This window comes from Bos indicus, chromosome 26, assembly GCF_029378745.1.
Source record: "Bos indicus isolate NIAB-ARS_2022 breed Sahiwal x Tharparkar chromosome 26, NIAB-ARS_B.indTharparkar_mat_pri_1.0, whole genome shotgun sequence".
In the NCBI taxonomy this organism is placed as follows: domain Eukaryota; kingdom Metazoa; phylum Chordata; class Mammalia; order Artiodactyla; family Bovidae; genus Bos; species Bos indicus.
Genome location: NC_091785.1, coordinates 24,139,536 through 24,164,294, shown reverse-complemented (window position 1 = coordinate 24,164,294; position 24,759 = coordinate 24,139,536). Strand labels below are relative to the sequence as shown.

The following is a 24,759-nucleotide window of genomic DNA, read 5'->3' as shown; positions in this document are numbered from 1 at the left end:
CTTAGGTGTATGGTTTTGACCTGGGCTCTCTCATGACGTTTTTAGTCAAGATGTCATCTGAAGGCTTGACTGGGGCCGGAGGATCCACGGGCAAGGTGGCTCACTTCAGACTGCAGACTGGTGGCCTGCAGACTGGTGCTGGCTGTTGGCAGGAGGCCTCGGTCCCTTCCCAGGCGCACCTCTGCTTGAGTGTCCTTACGACTCAACGGCTGTCTTTTCACAGTGTGAGTGACCCCAGAGCAAGATCAAGAAGAAAGCCACAGTGCCTTTTCTAACCTAGTCTTGGGAGTCACACCATCATTTCCAAAGTGTCCTATTGGCCCCACAGCTTGGCCCTATTCACTGTGGGAGGGGGCGATACAAGGCGTGAGGACCAGGAGGCCAGAGCCACCGGGGACCACCTTGAAGGCAGACTGCCACACGCTCCTTTGAGTCCTCAGTTCTGTGAGATGGTGTCAATGGTGGCAGCTCTTGTTGTTGGGTTAGGATTGGGGTAAAAATTGGAAGTAAGAAAAACAGCTCAGCTGGGGACTCTGGGGAATGTAAATTTTAAGTGCAGACGCTACAAATTCCACCCTGGAACCAGGCTGCCAGCCCAAGTCCTGCCGAGTCCCAGCCTGGCTGCTAACTTGCTCTGCGAAGTCAAGCAAGACATGGCCCTCTTTGTGCTCAGCCTAGACCTCAGAAAGTGAGGGAGCTGGGCACAGTGACCTCCAGGATCTCCTGGTTTTACCCCCCAGGATCCATTTGGATTGTGGTAGGTGCAGATACTGGTGAGAACACAGGTTTGAGCTTGTGCTATGCGTGCCAGACAAGTGTGTCCCCCTCAGGGTTCAAACTTGAGGGAGAAGGGCTTCGGAAGGGTCTAAGGGGACTGTGTCTTCCCAGGAGTAATCTGTGGTCTGTGGCCATAAGAGTTCAGGAATGTGTGTTTCTGCAATGTATAAAGTCAGTGGCTCTCCTCTGCTGTGTGGTCCATGTGATTGAGCCCCTGTTACCATTGTCTGTTCAAGTACCACATCTCATAACCTCCCAACACACTTATACACAGACACACACACACACACACACACACACATTCACACATACACTCTTTTTCTCTCACTCTGCCAGCCACATTGAACTCACCCTAGCTGGTTTCTTTTATCTCTGGCCCTTTGCTCACATTCTCCCATCCTCCTGGAACATTCTTTTCCCTACCCTTAACCTGGTGCATTCCTATCGCCTTTCAGGCCTGTCTCCCTCTTGTATGTCCCCATCATAACTGATTGCTCTGCGGCACAGTACCCACCCAGACCCTGTTCTCTGGGAGGGGAGGGGCCCCGTGCTGTGCATACTGTTCCCCATCACGTCCCAGCCCGCAGTCAACACACACATCGGGGAAAGCTGAATGATTAGGGAGTGAGTGAATGATACATCCTGACCATGTTTATGGGGTGGAGTAGGGTTGGGATGTACCACCTGGGGAAACATGCACAGAAAAGAAGGAACACAGCTAAAGAATTAAGAGGCCAGGAACTTTCAGACTGCCAAAGAGAGACCATGACACATCCAGTTCCAGCTCTGCCGTTTACTGGCTGTGTGACCTTGGGCAGGTCACTCAACTTTGCTGACCTTCAGTTTACCTACCTGTAAGATGGGACCCAGTTACCTAGATCATAGGTTGATGTGAAGATCAAATAAGAGAATAAATATAAAGTACCCAGCACAGTGCTTTGTACACACCAACTACTCAGTGAATGTGAGCTATTGTTTGTATCATCCTCACCTCCATTGCAGGAGGTGATAGAATCCAGGAAGATATTGGTAGGAGGTTGCTGAAGAGAGTTGATTGTCTGGGCTCAGTTCTACCAACAGAGCCAGAGCTCAAGAAAAGCCGGCTTTGGGAACAGTGTCCACTCCAGAATGCCAGACAAGAACCCCTCTGGCTGGCACAGCCAGGCTTGTGGTTATGGGGCAATTATCCAATGGACCTCCACATCCTGGGGATTTTCCTCTACTTCAGAGCATCGACAGTGAACCAGGCCTTTCAGCACTGCCCGCTGAACCAGGACTGCCCTGGCCTGCCCCACAGCCTCCTCATCTGGCTGGGCCTTTCTGCTCTGTCTCTTCAAGCCCCAGAGGCCCTGGATCCCTGACTGCCTGCTCCCCCCTAAACCCTCCGTCCCTGCTGTGGGCCATGCCACAGGGAGAGCTTGCCGGGAAGCACTGCCCAGCGTCCCACCGTCCCCTTTCCTGAGGGCAGCCTCCCCTGGCAGGGAGGAGCTGCGACTGCCAGGGCTGAATAGGGCCCTTTATTCCTGGGCTCCCAGAGGGAGGGTGCTGAGCCATGCCCACCACGCCCGCCGCACCCACACCCACACGGAGTGGGGGACCGCCTGGCCCTGATGCGGGGCTCTGAGCTAACCACACTCTCTGGCCCCACTCTGTCTGGATCCTGGAGGGTGAGTCTGTCCCTGCTGCGGCCCCGGTCTGGTCCAGCAGGCCCCAGTGTGTGTGGGGTGAGCTATGTATACTAGTGTGTGTGTGTGTGTGTGTGTGTGGGTAAAAATAAGAGACAGTCTGGAGCAAAGGTGTGTCAACACACACACTCACACTTATGCAGCAGCAAATGTCAACCAAGGGCCACTGCCTGCCTGTCCTTCTGCTGGGCCTTAAGGAGACCTCATGTAGGATCTCACCAAGAGAGGCAAGTAGAGAGGCAAGATCACTACAAATCTCAGTGAAATCTAGGAGAGAATCAATCAAGCCCTGGGAGAGGGAGGCAGAGTGGTCTGCCAAGGCCTCGAAATGAGGTGACCCAAAGGATAGAAGGCGTTCGCCATGCAAAGGGCAGCGGGAATTGTCCCAGGAGAGGGAATGGCAGGCATTCAGGCCCGAGGTGAGAAGGCTCTGGATGTGTTTGTGGTGCTAATTAAATCCCCACATGCCTGGTGCTGGCCTGGGGAGGTGAGATGGAGAGAGAGGCATGAGTCAGATCCTGCCCGTTGCAGTGAGGAGTTTAGATTTTATTTTCAGTGTGCTGGGAAGCCACATGCAGGGTCTTAGTTCCCCGACCAGGGATTGAGCCCCTGCTTTTGGCAGTGTTAAGGGTGGTGTCCTAACCACTGGAGCACCAGGGAAATCCCAGGAAAGATTTCATTTAAAAAAATATTTGGGCTTCTGGGTGGAAAAAAGGACTAGGAGCAGGGGTGGGATGGGGGTGGAATTGGAAATCAGGCAGACTTAAGATTAGGGACTATTGGCCAAGCGTCATGCCTCATCCTCGTCCTTCTCTGTAACAGCAGGTGTCTCATATCGCTCCTCGCGTATGCCCAGCACCATGCACTGTGTTTGCCCCGAGTGCTGTTTCCAATCCACATCCCAGCCCTGTGATCCCACTTGCCAAATGAGAACCCCGATGTTCAGGCAGCTGAAGGTGCCTGGGACACAGACATTTTAAAGACCTTGGGCCTCTCAGCTCTACAACCCACACCCTGATCCTGCTGCTGGCAGTTCAACAGTCCTAGATTTTTAGTTTCTCTTAATGTTTCCACTAGACCAAGAATAGAAAAATACAGCTGAAAGGTGAAACCAGACTGGTGTGACCGTGCGTGGCTGGGAAGGCCAGTGCCCTCGGCCTTTGCCACCTGTCCCACCATTGGAGTAAGTATTACATGGTTTACCGAGTACCTGCCAGGGTGCGTTCAGCCCTGTCCAAGCTCAGCTCTGAATGAGGCCATAGCCTGCGCTCTGAGGAACCTCAGTGGTACCCAAGTGACATTTGTCCTCAGTGTGGCCACTTTAAATGCTATTATATTTAGTACAAAACCTCTTCCTTCCCTGAGGCTCAGGGCCACCTTGCAATGTTCCCTCTCCTCCCAGAGTCAAGCTGGGGCAGCCCACATTCTCTGCCAATCCATGGCGCCATTGGGACAAACATCCTTCTCTGAGCTGATATCTGTCGGAAATCCTGAGATGCTGGCTACCTTACAGGCAATTCATAAGACCTGGGCTTCTCTAAACTAAGTTCTTACAGGGACTTCCCTGGCAGTCCAGTGGTTAAAACTCCGAGCTCCCAATGCAGGGAGCCTGAACCCGCATGCCACCAACTAAAGATCCCATATGCCACAATTAAGACCTGGCGCTGTCAAATAAATAAATAAAATAAGACCTTATAGCTCATGAAATATCTCCAGCCTATGTCAGGGCTAAAGACTACCCTGGGTATTCTCCAACTCAAGGGAGAACAAGTCAGCAAATTCAAAGGCTTTGTTTCTATCTCCACTGTTCTTCCCATAGCTAAGCTTGTAGGTAATTTATTCCTTGTCTAATTAATGCCAATTAACAAATCAAACATGTTCACATTTCACACTTCCCTCATATCAGGGATCTACATTCACTGTGCATTTAAATTTGTTGCAGCTTGAATTAAATGATAAAGCATGTATTTTAAAATAAAATTAAATACCACTAAAATCAATAAATGTGTTAGTGTCCCCTCTCTGCAACAGATATGACCCACCCTGTTAGTCCAGAGGTCTAACATCCATGCCAGTCCAGAGGTCTAACATCCATGCCAGCCCCGAAGTACCAAAAAACCCCCACTTGAAATCTGTTCCTGTGCCATGAAGTTCTTCTCCATTTCTTGGCCTAGGTTCTGGTTACATTGGGGGGCTCAGTTTGTGAAATTCATTGCGTTTTATACATGCATATGCACTTTGCTGTATGTATATTATATGTGCCTACTAAGTCGCTTCAGTCGTGTCCAACTCCTTGCAACCCTTACATTTCCCTTCCCAAAAAGCGCTTTCTTACAGAAAATAAAGAAGAAAGTGTTCTGGTCCCATAACTCTATTCAAAAAACCTTCAATTCCATTTGGTTCAGTAAAGTCAGGTTAAAACCTCTGATCCTCCAGGACTTGGGGCTTGCTTTCTGACAGACACCCAGAAACCACCCCCCGCCCCCAGCCCCACTGAGGGTGGAGGAGTGATTTTGTTCCCTTCAGCCTGGACTGCACTGGGAGTGGGCGCCTCCACGCCAGAACTTGGGAGATGGCTGTTCCCTCCTCGGCGTGCCGGTTCTTACTGTAAGTGTGCTGCGGCTACAGGAGGGTTAAGGTTTTTCTCGGTGACAAAACCCCAGTGGAGTTTGTAACTCTGTTTCCCTGAGTGTGTGGAACCGGGGGCGGAGAGTGCTGAGGGGCAGCCGCACCTGTGTGAGTCATCCCAGAGTGCCCAAGGCGGGCGGATGGAGTGAGTAATCCTGCCCCCATTGTGTCACGCTCTGCTCTTTGAATCGGGTGGATGGAGGAAGAGGAGAAACAGGAGCCATGGGGGAAACACGGTGTGTTTAGGGGGCAGGGTTTGAATCAGGAAAGGTTCTACAGGCTGAAGGGAGTTAGCGTTCGGCCTTGGGTGGGGAAACCAGGTGGAAGGGTGCGCAAGGAACGCTGCAGCGCCGGACCCCACGTGCCCAGTGAGGAGGTGGGCGGGCCAGGTGGTGCCCAGCCCCGCCCCACCCCACCCCACACCTACTTGACCTGGACTTGTCGGCTCCTAAGAGATCCCATTCGTTCAACATTTATTATGGGCTGGGCTCCACATTAAATGCTTTAATACACTTGTTCATTGGCTCCTCATGATAATCCTTTGAGTTAGACATTACTGTGCCCTTTTGCAGTTTGAGGAGACGGAGATTCAATTAGGTTATGACTTGTCTCATATCACACAGTGTGAGCTAGATGTATTGAAATGATGTAAAGAACTAGATGTATTGGGTTGGCCAAAAATTCATGGAGGTTTTTTCATAAGATGTTACAGAAAAACTGACATGAACTTTTGGACCCACCTAAAGAAGGAGCCTCCTGGTGACAAGGACTAGACCCATCTCCATCTGATTTAAGAAAAAAGTGGAAATTTATTGACTCACCTAACTGAAAACCTCAGGGGTAATGGCTTCAGGCATGGCTGGGTCTCTAGCTCTCAGCTTTGCTTTCTTCTCTGGTGACTTCATTCTCAGGCTTTCCCCAAATGGTGATGGGGAAGTGCAAAGATGCTTCCTAGCGATTTGGGACTTACAGTTGATGAGTTAGCAGCCCCTGTAGAAGGAGCACTTCTCTTTCTGGTGGTTCTACCAAAGTCCCATTCTGATTCTCACTCAACCAACTTGGGTCACATGCCCATCCGTGGCTGGACTATACTAATTGGTAACTCCAGGAGTTTAGGGTAGGATGAGCCTTCCTAAAATCACACAGACTGAGAATGAAGGAGAAGTTATTCCTCCAAAGAAAACAGGCACAAATTCTGACAGCCAAAACCCACAAATGCTTACCATGCTAGACTTTAAGCCAAGGTGGGATCTTGGCATGGATTTAGAAGAAAAAGATTCGTGGGAGCCAGAACTCAGGGCATGGAGTCAGGATTCCCTGGGCTGTGGACCTTCCTCAGTGGGACCAGGTCCTTGCAGAACTTGTGTGTGCTTACTGCTTCCGGCCTCAGCATCTGGGCTTCCCCCCAGCCTTCCCCCAGCCCACAGGGCCTTTTGTCTCTACTGGTCTGGGTCAAGGGCAAGCAAGGCCAGGTGTAGCATGTAAGAAGCAGGCTTGGGGGCAGAGTGCAGACTGAGCCAGGCAGAAGGCCGCAGAGAGTGGGGCTGTCGTCTCGGCCACATCAGAGGCTGAGAGCAGGTGTGAGCCGGTGGCCAGCTGTCCCCAGACTGCAGCAGGTCAGAGACAGCATACAGGCTTCAGGGGCAGCTCTGGAGAGACAAGCAGGGGCCTGCCTTTCCGCTGCAGTCAGCAAACAGCTGAGCATCGAGGGCAGGATCAGCTTGCAGAAACCTGGGGAGCCGGCAAAGGCTGACCTTGTTTCTCCATTCTCTTCCCCTCCACGTGTTGTGTTCCCTTCCTTCAGAGCCTCTGTGTTCTCTCCCCTAACCAGACCCTGTTGTCCAGTGAAAAGCTGATGCCTCTTTGTACTCAGGTCTGAATGATTAATGAAGTCCCAGGCTGATTCTCCCTGGAGCAGTCTGGGTCCCTGCCCGCTGGGGTTACTCCTGGAGTTGGGGGTTAGTAGTATTAGCCCCTTTGAAATTGAAGGCATGAAAATGAAGGAAGGGTGTTTTTTGTTGTTTTTCGTGGTGAAGGAAGAGCCCTGAGCAGGTTCAGGCATTAGGTTCTCTTGGTCCTCCTCCGCCCAAGGCTTTTTATTTAAGAGCGTCTGTCTTCATCAGTCTGTCAGCACCACAGCCGTGCAAGGCACCCAGGCTGGGCTGTCGGACACAGGGTTCGTTTTCTGGCCTGACCCACTTCACCCAAGGGCCCACGCCAGGTCGTGAGCCTGCAGAGAGCTGGGGGAGTAGAAGATTAATTATTCCCTTTTCCTCTCCATAGGCATTGCCTGTGCCTCGTCACCCTGTCTTATCTGTTCAGGCTGTTATCACAAAATACCACAGCCTGGGTGGCTTGTAAACAACAGAAATTGATATCTCATAGTTCTAGAGGCCAGAAGTCTGAGATCAGGGTTCCAGCATGGTCAGGTGAGGGCCCTCTTCCAGGCTGCAGACTTCTCTCTGCATCTCACATGTCAGAAGGGCTAGCTCTGCAGGGCCCTCTTTGTAAGGGCACTAATCCTGTTCATGAACGCTCCACCCTCATGACCTCGTCACCTCCCACAGGCCCTACCTCCTAATTACCATCACGGTGGGCATTAGGGTTTCAACATGAATTTTGAGGGGCACAAACGTTCATACATGGCATTTTGGTTAGGGTGGGGAGTCCCTCTAGTAACCCTCACATCTTCTTTCCTCTAATTGCTTTGGGAAATTTGTCGCTTCTCCCCAGGGTACCATACCAGCCCACAGAGCCAGAGAGGACCCCTGTCCCCCATTCCCTTAGCTTGCAGATACTAGCAGTTTGTCTCTCCCGTTTTAGGTTCCAGAGACCCTTGACCCCCTCTCTCCAGACACTGCCCCATCCCTCCTAAGGGTATCAGGCAACACCCACATTCATTACACCCAGCTCCATGCCAAGTATTGCCAGGGCTAAAGGGAGTAGAGAAAGTCATGCCTGACCTCAGGATGATTACAATCCAAGTAGGGATCAAGACTCTCTAAAGTGTCTGGTCAGCCCTGTGGACTCTCCCATAAGCCTTGTAAGTGGGTTGAAGAGTAGCTCTCAAAAGATATGTCCACTTCCTAACCCCTGGAACCTGTGAACATGACCTTAGTTGGGAAATGGGTCTTTGCAGACCCATTAATTAAATAGAGGATCCTGACATGAGGTCATCCTGAATTTAAGATGGGCACTAAATCCTAAAGGAGATAAGTCCTGGGTGTTCATTGGAAGGACTGATGTTGAAGCTGAAACTCCAATACTTTGGCCACCTCATGTGAAGAGTTGACTCATTGGAAAAGACCCTAATGCTGGGAAGGATTGGGGGCAGGAGGAGAAGGGGACGACAGAGAATGAGATGGCTGCATGGCATCACCGACTCGATGGACATGGGTTTGGGTAGACTCCAGGAGTTGGTGATGGACAGGGAGGTCTGGCGTGCTGCGATTCATGGGGTCGCAAAGAGTCGGGCACAACTGAGCAACTGAACTGAACTGAACTGAAACCAAAAGACAGGTGTCCTTACAAGAGAAAGGCAGAGGGAGGTTTGAGACATAGGCTGAGGCACAGACTGGAGTGATGCTGCTGCAAACCAAGGAACACCTAGGGCCCCAGAAGCTAGGAGAGTCGAAGAAGGATTGTTCTCTAGAGCCTTCAAGGGGAGCGCAGCCCTGCTGACACTTTGATTTCAGACTTCTGGCCTCAGAACTGGGATAGAACACATTTCTGTTGTTTGTGGTCATTTGCTTTGGCAGCCCTGGGAGCCTGAGTCACTCTCCTTTCCTTTTTGTCCTCAGATCCAATTAGACAGGCAGGAGTGATGTTCATGGAAAACGAGGACTCTGTGTCCTGTGGTCTGTGAACCTTGGGGCCTCCTGTGGTCTCCCTCTAATTTAAGCAAGTCCCTCTGATGCCCCAGTTCTCTGGGTTGCACTGAAGAGAGAGGGTTGGGAGCACCTGTGTCCTCGGAGGGCAGGGTGGCTGCGGGGAGCTGGCCTGTGCATCAGGGACCCCTGGGAAGGTGAGAGGGTCCCCTGAGGATGGTAGTTCCCTCGCAAATTCCCCATGACAGCAGGAGGGGAGGGCAAGAGTGGGGTGACTGCCAGTGGTCCAGGAGGCTGGTAAAGGAGGGCGAGGCAGGCATTCAAGGAAGGCTTCCTGGAGAAGGCCTTAGATGATAGAAATTGAGCCTTATATGGGGAGGGATTTGGGTCAGCAGGCCCAATGACACTTAGAAGAAAACCGGACTCCTTTCTGTGGCTTGTAAGACTCCTCATGGCCTCTTTTCCATCTTCCATCTTTGCTCTGTGTCTGTCTCTGTCTGAGCCCTCTTGCCCTGGAGCTTTGTGTGGCTGGCTCTTCTCCTCCTCAGTCTCCATGGAAATCAGAGACTATATCCCTTCCATACACATCCCCTCCCCTCCTAGAAGCTAAACACCTTGAGAGCAGGGCCTCCCCCATCTGTTATCAGTGGAGCAGGCCCTCCATCAAGACAGTGATGGATGGATGGATGATTGGAAGGAGGGATGGGTAGATGGATGGCATTTCAGATGACAAAAATAGCAAGGAAGAGGGAGTTATATGAGGATATATTCGTGCATGCGTATATGCTGTGGATTTTGAAGAGGAGAGGCTGCCAAGAATAGATCAGCCTGGACAGACCACACGAGGCCAGCCCTCTCCTATTTCCCCTGTAGCCAGTACCCTCTCATTACCCCCGTGCAGTGGGTACTTGCCCATTTGTCAGAACACGTGCCTGGTTCATGGAGTTTTCCCGCAGGCTCCTCGTGGCTGGGGTGGGGGATCCCCCACAATGGGTACCATGTCTGGTGTTTCTGCTCTTCCTATGTGCCTGAACCCCCAACTCCTGCTCAAGGAATCCCTGTAGTTACCACACTTCACAAGGAGGAACTTGGGGTTAACAGCTCTCAGAAGTTTCAGTCCTTTCTTTAACCACTTCTCCCGACCAGTGAGAAGGAACCATGTCCTCATCTCTCTCCTTGAAATAATTAATTCTTTAAAAGCAAATGCCAACTACCAAGACCCCTCACGTGCCACTAAGATGCTTCATTAAGTGCCTGGTATCCTGTGTGGGAGGGAGAAACACTCTGCCACCTAAATGCAGGGACCTCCTGAGTCAATGCCCACCTGTGTGTCCCTGCCCAGAGTGGACACTCATGGTGAGAAGGTCAGGCCAGATTGCAGGGGGGTGGGGGGTCAGGCAGAGCCAGCCTCCCCCATGTGATGCCCTCCTGCTTATGAGGGTGAGCATCCCCCTGTTCCCACTGGGCTGGCACCTGCTCAGCCAGGCTGGGGATGGGGGTGGGGCATTAAGGGCTCTTTAAAGGACAGGGAGGTTTGCCATTTCGGGGAGCTCTTCCTCCCCAAGTCCACCAGGGTCACCTCTCCTTCCCTGCCTCGTTGGTCTGTTGGTCCTTTTGCTCATTCCCTTGCTCACTCTTACCCACTCACTCATTCACTTGTGTCTGGTCAGCAGAGACTCCTGTAGCGCAGGGCATCCTCCACAATCGGTGCTTGTTTCATTGCTTGCTTCATTCCCACTCAGCCCCCAAGGCAGCTGCTCCCCAGATCGCCAGCCCAGCACCTGGCGTGGAGGAGATGTGAATCACATTCCCATCACACACGCGAGAACATCCTTAGTGGCTCTCACTGCCTTACATGATCTGAGCCCAAGGAATTCTTTGGAGATTTGTTGCCTTCTCTCTCGCTCTCACTATCTTAGCTCCAAAACCCCAGGTTGAAATCCCAACTCAGCCACTTAATAGCTGTGTGACTTAGGACACGTTCTTCAATCTCTCTGAGCCACCATTGCCTCCTGGGCAGAGTGGGGATAGAAAAAGCAGTTGCTTTAATAAAGTCGTGGTACAGGGACTCCCCTGGTGGTCCAGTGGTTCAGACTTCATCTTTCAATGCAGCAGGTATGGGTTCGATCCCTGGTCAGGCAGCTAAGATCCCATATTCCTCACAGTCAAAAAAAAAACAAACAAAAAAAAACCCCAACATAAAACAGAAGCAATATTGTAACAGATTCAATAAAGACTTAAAAAAAAAAACTTACAAGAAAAATTTAAAAATAAATTAAAGTGGTGAGGATTAGGTCAAAGAACCCAATGGGAAACTGTTAGCCTGTGCCTGGCAGGAGTAACCACCTAGCTCCTATTATCCCTCACTCCTCCTCTGACCCCTCAACGACTGCACCCCAACATGCATCTTAGGACTGTGAAGGGAGCAGCCACCAAGACCCGGCCCTTCAGTCTCCAGATGAGAATGCACAGGCCCTGGTGTGGAGGGGCCTGTGCACACAGCCAGCCTGCCGCTCGGGCACAACTTGAGCCCAGGACTCCAGCTGAGTGCCCCTCAACCTCTCAGCCCAGCCCAGAGTGGCAGGAAGAGGGGCCTCCGCTCACAGGCTCAGGCCCTATTGGGCTCAACAGGTCTCTTCTCTGCTTTCAGGAATGAGTTAATCCTGAGGTCTGTCTCAGGTCCTGAGTGTAATCTTCCTTACGATGCTTATCATATTTCTGGGGCTGCATCTGCCTGGCTTTGAAGGCTCTGGCAGGGGCCTCTCCTGGCCTTGCCGTAAACGGGCTGAATTACATTTACAAGAGGCCTTTAATGCCCCGTGAACCCGACTTCCTTAATGGGGATGTTCCTCCTCCTCCTTTCTCTTTCTCTCCCTTTTAATATGGTCACCGGTTTGGCCTTCCAAGTGTGGTTTGGATTCCTAACAGAGAAGTCAAGACCGTAGAGTCCCTTCCAGATCTGCCCTCCCTCCCCCTCCCCTCCCCGACTCCCGGCAGCCTGTGCCAAGGCCCCAAGAAAAGAAGACAGTGCTCCAGTCAGGATTTCAGTGAGAAGGAGGGAAGCCCTGTTGGGAGTCCAAAAACTCAACTGGGAAATAGCTTGTACAGAAATTCTCCTCTGACTTTATACCTGAGCAACAGACCCACAAGCTTTGGGAGGGAGATGGGAGGTGTCCAGCCTGGAGGCATGACTGCAGAGCGTGGGCTTGAGGGGCAAGGTAGGGTGAGGAGCCCTCCCAGCCCCCTCCCTGTTTCGGCTACCCCAGCCCTCTCTTCTAAATTTCTGCATGTCTGGAGGCCTTAACTGTCCCTTAACTATTAATTTTTTTTTGCTAGTTCTGTCTCAGCAACTGGATCAGGTCCTATCTGATGTATCTATGTCTATATCTATATCTGTGTCTGTATATCTCAGGAATACCAAACCCAGTCATAGGCTTGGCCAGCCCTGAGATGGAGGTCCAGAAGAGGGACCTAGTTTGTCTCCCCATCTCTCTGCTCTTTTTTGTCCTGCGATAGGATGAGAAAGAGCAGGAGTGCTAGTTTTGGAGGGTGGATCAGTTACTTTTTCCCCCTTTGAAAGAAGCACAGGACAGAGCCAGGTCTGGGGGCCAGTCCGCCCCCAACTCCGGTCCCTGCCCCTCCAGGTGCTCTACCTCGCCGCAAGTGCTCCAGGTTCTTGTGGGATACCGTTGGGCTGCTGGTGTCACTGAGCCTGGGTGGCCTCCAGCTCCTGACAGCTAACCGGCTCGGGTAGAAGGCCCAGAACCCTGCCCAGGGCCGCCTGTCATTTCATAGGTCTGGAGAGCGGGTCTCCTCCCACCGCACGTTTATCTCACACGTCATCCCCTCTGGCTGCACACGTGTACTTCCTATGGCCCTCAGGCAATAGATCGACAGGCAGCTAAAAAAAGGGGAGGAGACAAAGAGGCCAGGAATACCAACTCTGTGACATCTTCTCCCGAGGAAAGACGGTCACCTCTCATGTCTTGATAAATCACATTTTATCTCCTTTCAAAAGGAGCACATGGAGGAGCCCATTCATCTTGATGACACGGTCCAGTCTGCACAGTGTCACCTCTCTGCACGGGACGCGGCCCCTCTACCAGGCTTCCACGAGAAAGGGAGGAAGGGGAGCTTGAGGGAGCATCTGAGAGAGGGAGGGAGGTGCTTGGATCAACAAGTGCCTATTGGACGCCTGCTGTATGCAGAGGCTTGTGCTCAGTGCAGGTGTGGTGAAAGAGGAGGAAGCAGCCGCTGCAGGGCCTCCGGTTGACGCTGAGCGTGGAGGGGTGAGGGACACAAATGAGCAAGAAGTCACACGCGATTTAATGAGTTAGGTACTCGGCAGTCTGGCTGGAAAAGGGCTGGTGACCAGTACCTGTGGTGACAGGGAAGTCAGGGAGCACTGTAGCAGCTGCTTCCAGGGCCCCCAGGGCCCCTTTCCATCCCACTCTGCCTGCCAGAGTCTGCTCATGCAGACAACTGGGAGCTTTGTCCTAGCCATGGGAACATCCTCAGCCAGGAGCGCCTGTGAAGCAGTGCTCTCAGAAGCTCAGACAAGCAGGGTGTTGGCGGTGAACACCCCAGTCTCCTCGCCCTCATCGAGGATACCTCTGTAGTGCGTTCTACACACGCCTCGAGTTCCTCAACAGACCTGAGCTGCCGCCATCGGGTGATTAACTGGCAGGGTGACACTTCCTTGCCTGACCTGCCTTAATTCCCAAGATCAATTCCCAAACAACTTGCACTCACTTCCTCATTTCTGGGTCCACTTCTGGGGAGACAACCTAGACCAACACAAGGCTCATGCTTGGTGACTCAGTGGTAAAGAATCTGCCTACCAAGCAGGAGGTGTGGGTTCGATCCCTGGGTCGAGAAGATTCCCCTGGAGGAGGAAATGACAACTACTGCAGTGTTCTTGCTTGGGAAGTCCCATGGACAGAGGAGCCTGGTGGGCTGCAGTCCATGAGGTCGCACAAGAGTCAGACCCAACTTAGTGACCAAAGGATAACAGTAGAGGAAGCTTAAGTATCTTAACCTGCAGTCTATTTATTTGTTCACTCAATGGGAATCATCTCATTTAGGACTCCTAAATGAGATGCAAGTGATTAAAACGCATCTCCAACAAGTTTCAATGTTAAAAAATTGTATTATTTTATATAAGGGAAAAGTCCCAGGTAGACCCTGGGTTCAGGAACAGCTATATCCAGCGGCTCAAATGATGTCAAATGGGTCTGCCCTTCACCATCTCTTGGCTCTGCTTTTCAGTCATTCAGGAAACATTTGCTGAAGGAATTCTCTGGTGGTCCAGTGGCTGGGACTTCACGCTTTCACTGCTGAGGGCACAGGTTCAATCCTTGGTTGGAGAACAAAGACCCCATAAGACACATGGTACAGCCGAGAAAAAGAGGAAAGAAAAGGAAAAATTATTGAGCACCAGCTCTGTCCCAGGCTCAGATCCTTTCTCTTGCTTTGTTTCCATCTCTGGCAAGGATAGAGATGGTCACTAGGAGCTCCAGGCCTTCATCCTGCCAGCTTAGCAAGCGTGGGAGCAAACACTGGGAGGAAGAGGGCACCAGCAGAGGCCTCAGGGCCGACCCTCGTTGGTCCAGATCCTGTCCTCTTGCCCGTCTCTGAGCCAATCACTGTGACTCTGGGTAGCTAGACTGGGTCACATGCCTACCATTGCTGACGGGGGTGTTGTCAGCTCCACTTGAACCACACGGTTAGAAATGGAGGAAGGAGGCTCTCCAGAGGGGCACTGGGTGGTCTTGGGACAACAGATGCCTGTTAAAGCCATGAGGTGAGCCCCTCACCACATGCTGGGCTCTTCGGGCCCTAAGATGAGTCAGACAGGCCCCTGGTAGAGGGGCTCACGAATGTCAGCAGTACACGGCAGAATGTGGTGTGTGTCTTAGGACTAGACAAAATGTGTAGGTGTTCTGGAAAAAGGGTAATTACTCTCAGCTCGGCAATCAAGGAAGTCTTCTAAAAAGGAGGCACTGACCTGGACATTGATGGCCACTACGTATCAGACCCAGGAGTTCTGATTCTAAGTGTAACCAGTAGAGAAGGTTTGGGAGCTGGCATTTCCCAGAAGCCTTGCCCATACTTGTAGAGGGATCTACCAGCCCAGCTGAGGGGTCCATTGGGCTGGGGTAGCCGCTCTTCCTTGTACTGGCCTGTGCCTGCCCTGGAAATAGCCACCCACCTAAGCTAAGAATAGGAATTCCTGCCCAGCTGGCAGGAACGAAGGCAGATTTCTCAAGGAGGGATGGGCCTGAAAACAAAGCATAGCGTGTGGGTTGGGCCACCCTTTGTATTTATTCGTGAGGTCACTGGAGAGCCGCACCCACGTTGGGGCATGGATCCTGCCATTAGACCCAGACAAGGTGATTTGGTCAAGATGGCAGCCTCTGGGGCTCCTCACCTGCCCCAGAGGTCCTGGACCCTCAGCCTGGGGCGTCTCCTGCCCCCAGGGAGAGGTGACCACTCCTCTCTTGTTTCCTTGGCAGCGGGCGGAGGTGGGGGCGTTTGGTGGCCAGCTAAGATGCTGAGAAGCTGAGGGAGAGGGAACGTGGGGTCCCAGGTTCCTATGGCAGCTTCACCCAGAATCACCCCGCTCATGAGCTTCTCTTCTTCCAGGCAAAATCCTCTTCCGGAGGAGCCACATCCGAGATGTAGCTGTGAAGAGGCTGAAACCCATCGATGAGTACTGCCGGGTAAGAGGGCGTCTGAGGCTGGGGAGGGGTGGTCCACCTGCCAGAGATTCTGTGCATCTAAAAAAGAGGGTTGTCCATTCAAAACTCTCTGCTGCAGTTTAGCAAGTGCACCCTGAGGCCCGGTGTTTCCTGGCCAGAGGGGTGGGTGTGGGTGTCCCTCAGGGAGGGGTCACCCCAAGACTAGACTGCCTCTGGGGCGCAAGGGCTGTGGGCTCTACTCCTTTCAGGATGCGTCTGTGTTTACAAAACACTCCTTTAAATCACTTCCACCAGCTTGGGGGCTCTGTGCAGGGACCTCCGCTGAAAGGATTTCGTGTGTGGCATCTTGCTGGATACAGGAGAACTCTTTCTTTGAATTCTCTTTGGGACATTTTGGAATCAGTCTCGGGTTCAGTATCATCTGAAATGCATATTTGTTTATACACAGAAGTCTTGGTAGATACAGACGCTCATGTACACATGTTTATAGATGAAAAAACTCACCACACAGACACACACAACGTACGTACGTACATTAGAACAGCCAAAGCCCCAAAACAGACAGGCAGTGACCGCAGGGTCATGAAGCAGAACCGGTTTGTCTTTCTACTTTGTCCAGAGCCTGGGACCCCTGCAGTGAGGACGCGAGGCTGCCACTTCGGTGGCCTTGGAACATGGCCTCTAGATGGCCAGACCACCTGGGTTTGAATGCCTGCTGGCTGTGTGAACTCGGGCAACTTACTGAACTTCCCGGAGCCTCAGTTTCCACACTTGTCCAATGGCAAGGAGACTGGTACCTCACAGAGTGTAGCCGTGAGGATGCAGTGACCGGACAGGCGCAAGGCAGCCGTGCAGAGTGTCCGCACAGAGGAAGCATTTGATGGATGCTGGCTTTTTGTTATTATTATTACAACACCCAAACAATTCAGTGTTATCACGGGGCACTACTGGCTTTTAATGGAGATGGAATTTCCTAGTTAAGTGAAAACTATTGTGGAGTCTGACTCAAGAATCTTGAGGAGAAGCAAGTGGAGGATAATGTTTTGTTGTGAGTGCTGGTATTAGAGTGAGAAGAGCTGGGGTTGAATCCCAGTGCCCCACTGACTAGCTGTGTGACCCTGGCAAGTTGCTATACCTCTCTGAGCTCGTTTCCTGATCTGTAAGATGGGGGGTAAAAATAACTGTCTCACGGGGTTCATGAAGGGGTTGAGCAGGAGAATGTATCTCACAGTGTTTGTAACTTCTGAAATGTTCTGTCCCTACATGGAGTTGTTACCATAAGGCTCCTTTCTGCATAAATATTTTGTAATTTGGAGTACTTGTCAATAATAAAATATTTAAATAAGAACCTAGTTGCTCAATTATGTAACTGTGTTCCCAAGAGGACGGAGAAGCAAGCACTCCCAAATATTCTTCCTTATCCTAAGTTTGAATTTTGTGACTGTGCAAATTATGCTCAGTCACTTTTTCTGCCTTTAAGGTAAAAGGATGCCCTGTTGATGAATTTCCTTAAGCTAGAAGTTTCTCTTCTTCAGATCAATATTCATTTTTCTCTTTTGAGGGCAATCGCCAATTCCAGTTAAATTGATGGCTGCAGCCTGCGTGTTTATTTCTCTTTATTCCTGTCTCAAGCAGTTAAACAAATGGGCAGAGCTATTTGAGGAAGGGCACAGGGCAGGAGGAAGCCTTTTGCCACTGGGACCTATGGTTTACATCAGCCTCGGCCTCCCTGAGCCGGTGGAGCCCGGGGCATTTGCAGTTGGGCTCCATGGAAATGCCGTCTCCTGGGTTGTCTGGAGCAAGAAAGTGATAACATCTTATCTCCTGGGATCAGGCTTTGAACAGGACTCCTAAGTCAGGATGAGGACTCTGGGGCCCCAGTGGTGCTACTGCTGGCTAGGAAACCATTAAGTGGGGTCTGCAAGAGGAGAGGGGGCCCCCTAACCTAATTAGCATAGATGTGAACTGCTCAGAGCCAGGCAACAAGAGCAATGTCACGGGTTCACCAGGCCGCCAGGCGGCTTGGAGACGGTCATTTACTCTGAGAATGGCAGAGGGGGGTGGGGCAGTGCAGAAGTGACCTTTAATTCTGCTGAACTTGAAAGCTGGGATCTGTGGTCCGATTGTCTGAGACCTTGGAATGACCTTGGAATGATCATTAGTGATAAGTCCAGCTGCAGTCCGTGGTCACTGCCTTCCAGCTTCACAGGTCACAGCCCTGCCACGCAGTCGTCTGGTCTGTGCCACTCAGGGTCCAGCCTTTCACTTGGCATCACTGCGCCCCCCCAAGCCGGCCACACAGTCAGGGCCATGTGCGGTCCACTCCACGGCCAGCCCTGTCTTGCTTCCACCTGTCCTTGGACATGCTACTCAGAACCTCTAGAGTTTGATTTCCACTACCTGCCTAGGCAGCTCTGCTTGGCTGGCCAGAATCTTCCTTGGACCTGCTAGAGAGCATGGGCTCCGAGTCTGGGATTTGCTGGGGATTCAAATGCGCCCAAGATTGTGAAGCTGGCTTTGTGCACGGCATAGCCAGCTCCTCTGCCAGGACTCAGATATGGAAAGTCTGACCATCTCCCCTAGACTTAGGGCTCCCTGCCTTCGCTGGCCAGCCAGCACCTCCACCTGATGGCAGTTTCACAGCCCAGATCTCAGTGTTAATTTTAAACATATATGAAGCAGATTGGATGAACGTCACGGAAAATTTACCAAGCGCCAGTCGGCTGATTGTTTTATGTGGCTCTTGAGGGCCGCTGTCTATCAAGAGGGGTTCCAAAGGCTTTTCTGTTACCCCATAAATTAATTTAATGGGCAGAATGGTTATGCGGTTAATATTTAATGGTTCTGTGGCCTCAACAATTTGAAGACTTTCATCTCACTAACAAGCGTGAGCTATACTTTGGGGGCTCAGATGAACAATCTAGCCCATAAATGACTCCATGTACCCCATTCCTGTGTGTGAAATACATGTTTGCAGTGTTTGTCTATGGGATAAAATAAATATCCCAAGGGGTGGACAGTGAGAAAGGGTGTTTGAGAATAGTCAGCCCACCCTCTGCCATGTATCACTGTTTATACAAGCCTCCATTTCCTGGTGGATGCAACTAGAATTTTTTGTTACCCCAAAAGTTGAGTTCCCTTCTATTATCCTGCGGTCCACCATCAACTTGGTTTCAGAATCAAGGACTTCCTTGGTTGGAGGGATGAGAGCTTGGCTGGAATTTGACTGAGGGAAGGACTCCAAGCCCAACAAGGCAATCAGCCCTGTTGGGGTAAAGAAAACGCCCCCCTCCCAACCCTCTGCATTTCCCAGACACATTCATTTTCAGCCCCACTTCCCAGATTCAAAAACTGAGGCTATTACTTGGAGGTTCTTAGCTCCAGCCATTCCCCTTCCCACTGTGAGAGTTTCCCACCATGGCCCATCATTATCTCTGGTGTTAATAAAGAAAAAGATTCATGTTGCAACAGAAACAGTCTTCTCAAAAGCAGCACCTGGCAAGCTCAGTCCTAGACACCAGGAGAGTTACTTTGTTCCTGTGTCCCTTATGCTAAGGCAGGCCTGGGCTAGCAGTGTTGCTGATGGGGGGAGACTGAGGCAGAGCCAGGACTGACGCATTCATGCCTCCTGAGAGGTCTGGTGCTCGGAGGAAACCCAGCTGGCAGCATCTCTTCATCTCCTCTGGTCCAGACAGACCCAGGGAAAAAAAAAACACAAACATTTCCAGCCTGGGATCAAGCTGATAGTGTCCATTTTCCACTGAGAGGTCTTCTGAGGAGCCTCATTGCCCAGAAGAACCGCTGAATGGCTCAGCCAGGTCCTCCGTGGTTGGTTCCATGGGCCCCCTGCCTTGCAGCCCAGTCCACAGAAGCGCGGCCATCCGTAGCTAGCCAGACTCCCCTAGGTCTCCTCCACCCCTTGGTCTGTGCTGGCCTCTTTCCTAGGCATGCTTTCAGCTCCCAGGCCCCCCTCCCAGAAGCCTCCCACTCCCCAGGGAAAGCTGACCACCCTGAGTACTCCGTGCAGGCTCTGCACTGCACACCCACCCTCTGTAGCGGGTAATTTCTGTGTGTCCATCTTCTTCAGAGCAAGAGCCCCTCGAAGGCCCCATCTGCTGTCTTTGTGTCTTCACTAACCAGCATGAGGGAGTCCAGCCAGTATCTGACAAGATGCAGAGATCACACACAGGCAGAGGAAGCCTCCAAGGAGGGTGACATGTTCCCGAGGCCCCAATTTAATAGGATCACTTGTGAAATGGCTTAAACAGCAATTGCGAATTAAGCACTATTTCCATTTCAAAAGAATTTGCTGCTTAGATCCTTCAAAAAGAGAACTCATGCGTTTGAAATACTCTGATTTATGCAAGTTCGGTGAACTCCCAGCTTCCGAGATGCTGATCTAAGAGGAATAATCTGAGCAGGTTAGAAGCAGCCCCAGGGGGTGGGAGTGGGGGCAAAATGGGTGGGATCCCAGCCCCCCTCCCCGGCCGCAATCAAGAGTTCCTGGGTTTTTACCTATAAGATTTCCATTGATTAGAAGCCAAAACGATGCTGCTAAAAATAGGAGAGTGTTTGATCCTGTGGAAAGAGCAGGGCTCCCCCAGTTGCTTTGACAAATGCGGAACTTTGCTTTTTTTCCGTTGCTTTGTTCTAGGGTAGACAGACGTTACCCAGAATGGTGGGCTTCTTGGAGGGGGGTCATTTGGAAGCACAGGGTCTGAGCCGAGTCTGCCTGGGGCCTCCCTCCTGTGCCACTGCTGTACTTGCAAAGACCAGGTTTGTGGTAGGTTAGACACTGAGTTCACTGATCATGGTGCCGTTTAAAGCCCTAGAGCCAATGACTGTTAAAGCTGGAAGAAACTTCAGAAAGTCTGTAGCCTGGATTTGCCTAGCTGTGTTCCACCGGCTGTTAATAGGGATTGTTTGGAAAACCAGCTCCACCATCAGCAACCTGTGGGCGATGCTGAAGGTGGTACAGAGTTGCAGATGAGACAGAGCATAGGCTCTGGACTCAGAGCACCTAATTCAAAATCTTGCTACTTGGTAGCTGTGTGGCCTTGAGAAATGTTTTAACCTCTCTGTGCTTTAGTTTCTTTTTCTGTAAAATTGGAGTCATAGTCATACCCATCTCTTAATGTGATGATTACATGAGTCTGTCTCCCAGGACGTCATTATTATTCACAACTACTGGCCTGAACACAGCTCTGCAGGTGTCTTGCCTTTGCTGTGCTGATAAACACGTTGCCCACCCAGACCTAGACAGGGATCTACAGGGCACCATTTCACATGTGCCCACAGAACTCATTTTATCTCATCCAACATGTGTTCCGTGAGCTAAGTTTGAAATTGTAAAGCTAGTCTATTTTATCCTAAAAGGAGCAACAACCAGAGAGGTGAGGTGAGCTGCTCAAGGTCATGTAGCAGTACATGATAGCGGAAATGGACCTAGAACTGAGGTCTCCTGACTCGTGTTCTTTCCAGTATGCCTCACTGCTCTCACCTAATGGATAATGATAATGAAGACAATAGTGTAACTAAAGTTCACTATTTTGAATTTTTTATTTATTTATTTGGCGTGTCAGGTCTTAGTTGCAGCATGCAGAATCCTCGTTGTATCATTCAGAACCTTTTGTTGTCATACACAGACTCTAATTGTGGCACACGGGCTTAGTTGTTCTGAGGCAAGTGGGATCTTAGTTCCAGGACCAGGGATCGAACCTCTGTCCCTTGCATTACAAGTCAGATTGTTAACCACTGGACCACCAGCGAAAGTAAAACTGTGGTCGCTCAGTCGTGTCCGACTCTTTGCGACCCCATGGGCTATTGCCCACCAGGCTCCTCTGTTGATGAAATTCTCCAGGCGAGAATACTGGAGTGGGTTGCTGTTCCCTTCTCCAGGGGATCTTCCCAACCCAGGGATTGAACCCAAAAGAAAGCTGAGTGCCGAAGAATTGCTGCTTTTGAACTGTGGTGTTGGAGAAGACTCTTGAGAGTCCCTTGGACTGCAAGGAGATCCAAGCAGTCCATCCTAAAGGAAATCAGTCCTGAATATTCAATGGAAGGACTGATGCTGAAGCTGAAACTCCAATACTTTGGCCACCTGATGCGAAGAACTGACTCATTGGAAAAGCCCTTGATGCTGGGAAAGATTGAAGGTGGGAGGAGAAGGGGATGACAGAGGATGAGATGGTTGGATGGCATCACTGACTCAACGGACATGAATTTGAGTAAGCTCTGGGAGTTAGTGATGGACAGGGAAGCCTGGAGTGCTGCATGCAGTCCATGGGGTTGCAAAGAGTTGGACATGACTAAGCGACTGAACTGAGCTGAACTCCTGCATTGCAGGCAGATTCTTTACTGTCTGAGCCACCAGGGAAGCCAGGACCACCAGGGAAGTCCCTAAATTTTACTGTTAATTCAGTGCCAAGCACTGTGCTAGGCTCCTCATATCCACGATCTCATTTAACCTCCTAATAGGCAGGTACCCTATGAGATCCATCGTACTGAGCCCAGAGAGGGCAAGCAAGGCATTCAGTATCACATAGTCTGTGAACAGAAGAGCTAGGACTCAAACTCACGTCTGCCTAGCCCTGAGTCCCTGACTTAACCACCTCATCATGGTGTGCATGCTGAATGCCCAATGACAGCATTTTAGGTCTGAGCCACGGGTGATGCCCCTGAGGTGCTCACAGATCGGCCCCTACCAGCTCCTGCAAGAAGAGCTAGGTTTGGGGGTTCCCCGCTCTGGTTGTCATCACCAGCCCAGGCCTTGGGGACTGACTGCTCAGCACCCAGCGCTCCTGCCAAATGATCTTGGCCGGAGCTGGGCTTGGCGGCGTCTCTGATGGAAGCTGCTCTGAGCCAAGAGCCTCTTGTCAGCCTGAAATCAGGACGAGCCCTCAATGTGGCTCCCCTCAGGGCTCTCTGTTAAATAAAGATGCCGCAGTGGTTTGCCCGAAAGGCCTCTTTGTCTGAGGCCCTTCCAGCCCACGCGTCCTCTGCCCTGAGAATGCCGGTCTCTGTCGGTATGAAGAGCCCCTGTGTTCACCGCTGCCGCTGGGGGAGCCAGGCGGCCGCTCTGCGCCCGAGTGGGAGGGCGCCTGCCCTGGCCCCCTCCCTCTGCTGTCAGGGAGGTCACACTGGCAGCAGCTCTGCACACAGCCTGGGTCGCTGGGAACGCTTCCCTCCTGCCCATCCCGCCCATTAGTGCTCCCTCCTGACCCCTCCTGCCTCCATATGCCACCAGGGGCCCTTGCTCTCTGCACATGCCTGCGTTCCATTTCTCTGTCTCTGCTGCTCAGTTTCCCTGTCCCTCTCCATCTCTCTGTCTGTCTGCTCCTTTGTCTCTGCCTTTCTCTCTCCTCTCTCTCTTCCCATCTCTGTATCTCTTTGTCTCCGCCTCTCCCTCCATCTCTGTCTCTGTCTGCATCTTTCTCTCCTCGCCCCCATCTCTCTGTCCCTCTCTCTCTTCTTCATCAGTTTTTCTTTCCTTCTACCCTTCTCTCCTGGGGAACAAAGCAGCACATACCATGTGTGTTAAATGAAAACTTGAACACGATAGGGATAAATCCGCCCAGGCTGTGTCTGAGCACAGACCTTTATTCTGCCACTTACTTCAGTTGTGGCTTCATCCCCGGGAGCCTCAGTGTCCCCACCATAAATGGAAGCAGTGATGGGCACCTCCAGGACAGTACGGGGTCTGCCTCACTAGATGTATACTTGTGAGGGCAGGCGCTGTGTCTGGCTCATGCCTGTACCACCCAGGCATACACCAAAAGGCTCCCTGCTTGTTGGATGATTGGAGAGTCCTACAACAGTGCCTGACACGTGGTAGTTGCTCTTTGAATGTGAATTTTCTTTCTTTTGTTTTTCCCTGCCCAGTCTTGGGGGTGTGATCTGTTAGAGACTCTTGGAAAACTGCAGGCTCTGGAAGGAACAGCTGGGAGTTGCGCAGTGTGTCTTACCTGCTAAGATCAGGTCTTGTCCCCTCTTGCCCGGCTGTGGGTTTGGCATCCGGAAAGGCCGCTGTGCTCCATGCCACACTTGAATCACTACCTGAGCAGCTCAGCGAAGAAGTAAACGATCACGTCCCTCTTCCTGAACACTATACCTCTGTCAACGCAACCTAAGGCCACATGTGCTTTTCTTGCCCCTCTATTATGTCCTATTAGGGCCACACACCAGAGCCTTATTCATCTATTCATTTGAACAAATATTCACTGAGTGCCAGGCCCTCTTCTAGAATCTGGGCAGTCAACAAAACAGACTAAAATCTCCGCCTGCATGGAACTTCCTTTCTAGCAAGGTCTTTCCCACGTGCGGGCAGGCCACGTGGCCTCCCTGACTCTCGGTCTCCTCCTCAGGAACACGGGAATGAGATCTGCCCTCGTGAGGACCATCATGAGGTTCCCAGGGGCCACACTCATGGAGGCCCAGCAGGGTTGGCACAGGGGAGCTGCTGGGTCAGGTCACTGCACCTGAAGCAGCGCCAGTGCAGGGAGGCTGGGGAGGCACAGGCCCCCCTCTGGCTGGCTGCTGCTCCGGAGCCTGCTTATCAGCAGTTCCTCACACTCCTGTCGCCCAGGGTTTCCGTCTTTCTTCCCTTGGCTCTAGCCCAAGTTCCAGGACTGGCCCTGTCCCCCAGCCCTACTTTGACCTCATCTGTCTGTATTAAAGGATCACCCCAGTGTCTTCTCTCCATGCTGAATGAGGGGCCCAAAAGCAGGGCTTTGCCTGGCCTTACCCTACATCCCCCCACCACTCCACTGGACTGGGCCGGGTCAGCGGCGGTCCAGGTACCAGGGCTGAAAGGTGTGGCATCTGTGCTGGCAGGAAACTGACCACCCCTGACCCTCGTCCCTCACTGTCCAGCAGCGGGCTCTCACTCCTCCTGAACGACCAGCTCACAGCTCCCCTCACCCCTGCCTGCACAGTCATCCTCCTGGGGATGCCCACCTCCTCCCGCCTGCCCGAATCCTGCACACCCCTCGGGCCAAACTCCTGCCCACTCTTCTAAGAAGCCTTTCCACACCCTTCAGCTTATTCTGCTCCTTCCAGGCTCAATTCAGGGTATGGCCCTGTTAGACCATACCACACCCAGCCTCTGGCAGGGTCCCCCGACCCTCACCTTGACCAGTCAAT

General features: G+C 51.8%; 1 protein-coding gene across 3 annotated transcripts in view; it reads left to right on the top strand.

Annotated features, from left to right (window-relative positions):
* Positions 1-24,759, top strand: part of SH3PXD2A (SH3 and PX domains 2A) — a 248,436-nt gene that overhangs the window by 109,480 nt on the left and 114,197 nt on the right. For all 3 annotated transcript variants that reach the window (XM_070780769.1, XM_070780766.1, XM_070780767.1), the window contains exon 4: positions 15,563-15,639. In XM_070780769.1, coding sequence (XP_070636870.1) covers positions 15,563-15,639 — 77 coding nt within the window. The remainder of the gene's footprint in view (positions 1-15,562; positions 15,640-24,759) is intronic.